The 8370-nt window shown below is 43.3% G+C and overlaps 1 protein-coding gene across 1 annotated transcript in view; it reads left to right on the top strand.

Annotated features, from left to right (window-relative positions):
- LOC120062948 (extracellular matrix protein FRAS1-like) overlaps positions 1 to 8370 on the top strand; it is an 87711-nt gene that overhangs the window by 18528 nt on the left and 60813 nt on the right. The window contains exons 2-3 of the mRNA XM_039013001.1: positions 1348 to 1595; positions 6975 to 7126. Of these exons, the coding sequence (XP_038868929.1) occupies positions 1348 to 1595; positions 6975 to 7126 (400 nt within the window). The remainder of the gene's footprint in view (positions 1 to 1347; positions 1596 to 6974; positions 7127 to 8370) is intronic.

The following is an 8370-nucleotide window of genomic DNA, read 5'->3' as shown; positions in this document are numbered from 1 at the left end:
GTAGGTAGTTAGACCAGTAACAGTAGGTAGTTAGACCAGTAACAGTAGGTAGCTAGACCAGTAACAGTAGGTAGCTAGACCAGTAACAGTAGGTAGCTAGACCAGTAACAGTAGGTAGTTAGACCAGTAACAGTAGGTAGCTAGACCAGTAACAGTAGGTAGCTAGACCAGTAACAGTAGGTAGTTAGACCAGTAACAGTAGGTAGCTAGACCAGTAACAGTAGGTAGCTAGCATACAGTAGGTAGTTTAGACCATAACAGTAGGTAGTAGACAGTAACATAGGTAGTATACGCATATCAGTAGGTAGCTAGACCATAACTAGGTAGTAGACATAGTAGTAGCTAGACCAGTAACAGTAGGTAGCTAGACCAGTAACAGTAGGTAGCTAGACCAGTAACAGTAGGTAGCTAGACCAGTAACAGTAGGTAGCTAGACCAGTAACAGTAGACCAGTAACAGTAGGTAGTTAGACCAGTAACAGTAGACCAGTAACAGTAGGTAGTTAGACCAGTAACAGTAGGTAGCTAGACCAGTAACAGTAGACCAGTAACAGTAGGTAGTTAGACCAGTAACAGTAGGTAGTTAGACCAGTAACAGTAGGTAGTTAGACCAGTAACAGTAGGTAGTTAGACCAGTAACAGTAGGTAGTTAGACCAGTAACAGTAGACCAGTAACAGTAGGTAGTTAGACCAGTAACAGTAGGTAGCTAGACCAGTAACAGTAGGGTAGTTAGCCGAAACAGTAGGTAGCTAGACAGTAACAGTAGGTCGTTAGACCAGTAACAGTAGTAGCTACACCAGAACAGTAGGTAGCTAACCAGTACAGTAAGACCAGTACAGTAGGTAGTTAGACGTACATAGCCAGTAACAGTAGTAGTTAGACCCGTAACAGTAGGTAGCTAGACCAGTAACAGTAGGTAGTTAGACCAGTAACAGTAGGTAGTTAGACCAGTAACAGTAGGTAGCTAGACCAGTAACAGTAGGTAGTTAGACCAGTAACAGTAGGTAGTTAGACCAGTAACAGTAGGTAGCTAGACCAGTAACAGTAGGTAGTTAACAAAAGTACAGTAGTAGTAGACCTAACAGTAGGTAGTTAGACCAGTAACAGTAGGTAGCTAGACCAGTAACAGTAGGTAGCTAGACCAGTAACAGTAGGTAGTTAGACCAGTAACAGTAGGTAGCTAGACCAGTAACAGTAGGTAGCTAGACCAGTAACAGTAGGTAGCTACATACGTAGTATTAACCAGTACAGTAGGTAGTTAGCCATAACATCTAGTTAGACCATCGTAGAGTTCAGTAACAGTTGTATTTATTTAACGGGTTTTTTCAACTCCCTTGTCCCTTACAGGTGACACGTTCTCCTTCAGTGACGTGACCCGTAACGTTTTGCAGTATGAACACTCTGGCCTCTCCACCGACGAGGACGCCATCACCTTCACCGTTACCGACGGCTTCTCCATGACGACGGCGGTGGTACAGGTGGTTGTGTTGGGCGTCGGGGGCGACGGGCCCAGGAGAGACCCAGAGGCCCTGCTCTCCATGGAGGTTCCTGAGAACAGTACTAGTGTCATCAGACGCACACACCTGGGTTATACGGTTAGTACACACACCTGGGTTATGCGGTTAGTACACACACCTGGGTTATACGGTTAGTACACACACCTGGGTTATACGGTTATACACACCCGTGTTATACGGTTAGTCACACACTGGGTTATACGGTTAGTACAGAACCTGGGTTATACGGTTAGTACACACACCTGGGTTATACGGTTAGTACACACACCTGGGTTATACGGTTAGTACACACACCTGGGTATACGGTTAGTACACACACCTGGGTTATACGGTTAGTACACACACCTGGGTTATACGGTTAGTACACACACCTGGGTTATACGGTTAGTACACACACCTGGGTTATACGGTTAGTACACACACCTGGGTTATACGGTTAGTACACACACCTGGGTTATACGGTTAGTACACACACCTGGGTTATACGGTTAGTACACACACCTGGGTTATACGGTTAGTACACACACCTGGGTTATACGGTTAGTACACACCTGGGTTATACGGTTAGTACACACACCTGGGTTATACGGTTAGTACACACACCTGGGTTATACGGTTAGTACACACCTGGGTTATACGGTTAGTAAACACCTGGGTTATGGTTAGTACACACACTGGTTATACGGTTAGTACAACCTGGGTTATATGGTTAGTCACCACCTGGGTTATACGGTTAGTACACACCTGGGTTAATGGTTAGTACACACACCTGGGTTATACGGTTAGTACAACACTGGTTATACGGTATACACACCTGGTTATGGTTATTACACACTGGTTATACGTTAGTACACACCTGGGTTATACGTTAGTACACACACCTGGGTTATACGTTAGTACACACCTGGGTTATACGGTTTAGTACACACACCTGGGTTATAACGGTTAGTACACACACCTGGGTTATACAGTTAGTACACACACCTGGGTTATACGGTTAGTACACACACCTGGGTTATACAGTTAGTACACACCTGGGTTATACTGTTAGTAAACACACCTGGGTTATACGGTTAGTACACACACCTGGGTTATACGGTTGTACACGCACCTGGGTTATACGGTTAGTACACACACCTGGGTTATACGGTTAGTACACACACCTGGGTTTATACGGTTAGTAACACACCTGGTTATACGGTTAGTACACACACCTGGTTATACGGTTAGTACACACACCGGGTTTTCGGTTAGTACACACACCTGGGTTATACGGTTAGTAACACACACTGGGTTATACGGTTAGTACACACCTGGGTTATACGGTTAGTGTACACACCTGGGTTATACGGTTAGTACACACACCTGGGTTATACGGTTAGTACACACACCTGGTTATACGGTTAGTAGACACACCTGGGCTATACGGTTGTACACACACTGGGCTATACGGTTAGTACCCACACCTGGGCTATACTGTTAGTACACACACCTGGGCTACAAGGTTAGTACACACACCTGGCTACTAGGTTAGTAACACACCTGGTTATCGTTAGTACACACACCTGGGTTTATACGGTTAGTACACACCTGGGTATACAGTTAGTACACACACCTGGGTTATATGGTTAGTACACACTCCTGGGTTATACGTTAGTACACACACCTGGGCTATACGGTTAGTACACACACACCTGGGTTATACGGTTAGTACACACACATGGGTTATACGGTTAGTACACACACCTGGGCTATATGGTTAGTACACACACCTGGGTTATATGGTTAGTACACACACCTGGGTTATATGGTTAGTACACACACCTGGGCTATATGGTTAGTACACACACCTGGGTTATATGGTTAGTACACACACCTGGGTTATACGGTTAGTACACACTCCTGGGTTATACGATTAGTACACACACCTGGGCTACAAGGTTAGTACACACCTGGTTAGGTAGTACACACTGGGTAATACGGTTAGTACACACACCGGGGTTATATGGTTGTACACTGGTACTACCACTGGGTTATACGTAGTATCACACCTGGGTTATACGGTTAGTACACACCTGGGTTATACGGTTAGTACACACCTGGGGTATACGGTTAGTACACACACCTGGGTTATATGGTTAGTACACACACCTGGGCTATACGGTTAGTACACACCTGGGTTATACGGTTAGTACACACACCTGGGTTATACGGTTAGTAGACACACCTGGGCTATACGGTTAGTACACACACCTGGGCTATACGGTTAGTACACACACCTGGGCTATACTGTTAGTACACACACCTGGGCTACAAGGTTAGTACACACACCTGGGCTACTAGGTTAGTACACACACCTGGGTTATACAGTTAGTACACACACCTGGGTTATACGTTTAGTACACACCTGGGTTATACAGTTAGTACACACACCTGGGTTATATGGTTAGTACACACTCCTGGGTTATACGTTAGTACACACACCTGGGTTATACGGTTAGTACACACACCTGGGCTATATGGTTAGTACACACACCTGGGTTATATGGTTAGTACACACACCTGGGTTATATGGTTAGTACACACACCTGGGCTATATGGTTAGTACACACACCTGGGTTATATGGTTAGTACACACACCTGGGTTATACGGTTAGTACACACACCTGGGCTACAAGGTTAGTACACACCTGGGTTATACGGTTAGTACACACCTTGAGTATACGGTTAGTACACACCTGGGGTATACGGTTAGTACACACACCTGGGTTATATGGTTAGTACACACACCTGGGCTATACGGTTAGTACACACCTGGGTTATACGGTTAGTACACTCACCTGGGCTACAAGGTTAGTACACACCTGGGTTATACGGTTAGTACACACCTGGGTTATACGGTTAGTACACACACCTGGTTTATACGGTTAGTACACACACCTGGTCTACAAGGTTAGTACACACACCTGGTCTACAAGGTTAGTACACACACCTGGGTTATACGGTTAGTACACACACCTGGGTTGTACAGTTAGTACACACACCTGGGTTATACAGTTAGTACACACACCTGGGTTATACGGTTAGTACACACACCTGGGTTATACGGGTAGTACACACACCTGGGTTATATGATTAGTAGACACACCTGGGTTATACGGTTAGTACACACACCTGGGTTATATGGTTAGTACACACACCTGGGTTATACGGTTAGTAGACACACCTGGGCTATACGGTTAGTACACACACCTGGGTTATACGGTTAGTACACACACCTGGGTTATACGGTTAGTACACACACCTGGGTTATACGGTTAGTACACACACCTGGGTTATACGGTTAGTACACACACCTGGGTTATACGGTTAGTACACACACCTGGGCTATACGATTAGTACACACCTGGGTTATACGGTTAGTACACACACCTGGGCTATACGGTTAGTACACACACCTGGGTTATACGGTTAGTACACACACCTGGGTTATATGGTTAGTACACACACCTGGTTAACGTTAGTAGACACACCTGGGCTATACGATAGTACACACCTGGTTATACGGTTAGTACACACACCTGGGCTATACGGTTAGTACACACACCTGGGTTATACGGTTAGTACACACACCTGGGCTATACGGTTAGTACACACACCTGGGTTATACGGTTAGTACACACCTGGGTTATACGGTTAGTACACACCTGGGTTATACGGTTAGTACACACACCTGGGTTATACGATTAGTACACACACCTGGGTTATACGGTTAGTACACACCTGGGTTATACGGTTAGTAAACACACATGGGTTATACGGTTATTACACACACCTGGGTTATACGGTTAGTACACACACCTGGTCTACAAGGTTAGTACACACACCTGGGCTATACGGTTAGTACACACCTGGGTTATACGGTTAGTACACACACCTGGGTTATATGGTTAGTACACACCTGGGTTATACGGTTAGTACACACACCTGGGTTATATGGTTAGTACACACACCTGGGCTATATGGTTAGTACACACACCTGGGCTATATGGTTAGTACACACACCTGGGCTATATGGTTAGTACACACACCTGGGCTATATGGTTAGTACACACACCTGGGCTATATGGTTAGTACACTCACCTGGGTATATGGTTAGTACACACACTGGCTATATGGTTAGTACACCACCTGGGCTATATGGTTAGTACACACACCTGGGCTATATGGTTAGTACACACACCTGGGCTATATGGTTAGTACACACACCTGGGCTATATGGTTAGTACACACACCTGGGCTATATGGTTAGTACACACACCTGGGCTATATGGTTAGTACACTCACCTGGGTTATATGGTTAGTACACACACCTGGGCTATATGGTTAGTACACACACCTGGGCTATATGGTTAGTACACACACCTGGGCTATATGGTTAGTACACACACCTGGGCTATATGGTTTGTACACACACCTGGGCTATATGGTTAGTACACACACCTGGGCTATATGGTTAGTACACACACCTGGGCTATATGGTTAGTACACACACCTGGGCTATACGGGTAGTACACACACCTGGTCTACAAGGTTAGTACACACACCTGGGTTATACGGTTTGTACACACACCTGGGCTAAACGGTTAGTACACACACCTGGGTTATACGGGTTGTACACACACCTGGTCTACAAGGTTAGTACACACACCTGGGTTATACGGTTTGTACACACACCTGGGTTATACGGGTAGTACACACACCTGGGTTATACGGGTAGAACACACACCTGGTCTACAAGGTTAGTACACACACCTGGTCTACAAGGTTAGTACACACACCTGGTCTACAAGGTTAGTACACACACAGTGTGGGACCCCCTCTGAATGGTACTCCTGGTGTGTGTTCATGTTCAGCCTCATAATATTATGTCCAGAGTTTTTAATGTGGTTCAGCTCTTTCCATTATGGTCCTGACTTATTGAACCCTCTGTATTCTAGTGGCTCTGGTTGCCGTGTTTAAGTGCTGTAGATACTGTATGTTCAACCACAGCTTCACATAATAATCAGCATACATTATATTATATGTTTCATAATTATAATGTACACTACCGGTCAAAAGTTTTAGAACACCTACTCATTCAATGTTTTTTTTCTTGTTTTTAAAACTATTTCTACATTGTAAAATAATAGTGAAGACATCAAACCTATGAAATAACACATATGGAATCATGTAGTAACTAAAAAAGTGTTAAATAAATCAACATTTATCAACACTGATTTTTCAAATATCCAGCTGCCTTGATGACAGCTTTGGAAAAAAAAAAGATTTGATGTCTTCACTATTATTCTACAATGTAGGAAATAGTAAAAAATAAAGAAAAACCCTTGAATGAGCAGATGTTGTAAAAACTTTTGACTGGTACTGTATCAAGAAATATGTGATCGTATTTTGCAGAGCGACACCTCTCCAGACGAGAAGATACGTATTCAGCTGGTGTCAGTTCCTATGTACGGCATCCTGAGCAGGACAGGGTCAGACTCAGACCACCAGGAGATGACAGAGTACTCCTCATTCACCGTGGACGACGTCAACAAACACCGGATCAGGTAGAGTCAGTTCCATAACACACAGAGACAGACAGAGAGCGAGTACAGAATGTGATATTTGAAATGTCTCTATTCCTCACTTTTGTGAGTGTAATGTTTACTGTAAAAAGAAAAAAATTACGCTTTATTTCACTTTTGTTTAAAAGCTGTTTCAATTGCTTTGGCAATGTAAACATATGTTTCCCACGCCAATAAAGCCTTTGAATTTAGAGAGAGAGAGAGAGAGAGAGAGAGAGAGAGGAGAGAGAGGAGAGAGAGGAGAGAGGAGAGAGGAGAGAGGAGAGAGGAGAGAGAGGAGAGAGGAGAGAGGAGAGAGAGAGAGAGAGAGAGAGAGAGAGAGAGAGAGAGAGAGAGATTATTAAGACGATTTGTTCTGCCGTGTCGAAAGGTTTCTGTAAAAGTAATGGCTTCTATCTTCTGTCACTCCTACTATACAATAGAATCTTCTCCACGTGAGGCTTTGTGAAATCCTCACTACAAATTAGAAACGGTGGAAAAATATTTAGTGTGTTTTAGTGACGATATGGGAAAAGCACAAACAGCTTAGCTCAATTTGCATGTCTAATTAGCAAACATTAAATACAAACCACCTGCAAGACACACACACACACACACAATGAAAACCAGGCATCAAAATGAAAACAAAAATTAGGCCTTGGGACTTCATCCCCATAATGTGCCTCTGATTAGCTTTGGTGCTAATTAGCACGCTAGGCTAATATAATAGCAAACATCTCTGGGGCTGTGGGTTTAAATCACTTGCATTAGTTAAACTTAGCAGACTGCCTTTCTGTGTTAATGAGAATTAGCAAAATATAATATTTTATTCAGGTACTTCTCGCTAGTTTTTAAAGGGCTTTTTATACACCATTAGTCCTCATATCGGTGTTGCACTGTGAGAGTTAGAGGATGTTAGATGTGTTCAGATCCGTTCTCCAGATATAGAGATATAGATCAGATATAGATCAGATATAGAGATATAGATCAGATATAGAGATATAGATCCGATATAGATCAGATGTTGATCAGATGTTGATCAGATATAGATCAGATATAAAGATATAGATCAGATATAGATCAGACATAGATCAGATATAGATCAGATATTGAGATATAGATCAGATATAGATCATATATAGATCAGATATAGATCAGACATAGATGAGATATAGAGATATAGATCAGATATAGAGATATAGATCAGACATAGATCAGACATAGATCAGATATAGATCAGATGTAGA

This window comes from Salvelinus namaycush, chromosome 18 (genome assembly GCF_016432855.1).
Source record: "Salvelinus namaycush isolate Seneca chromosome 18, SaNama_1.0, whole genome shotgun sequence".
NCBI lineage: Eukaryota > Metazoa > Chordata > Actinopteri > Salmoniformes > Salmonidae > Salvelinus > Salvelinus namaycush.
The sequence above is the reverse complement of the archived record's forward strand: the minus strand, read 5'-3'. Positions and strand labels throughout refer to the sequence as shown.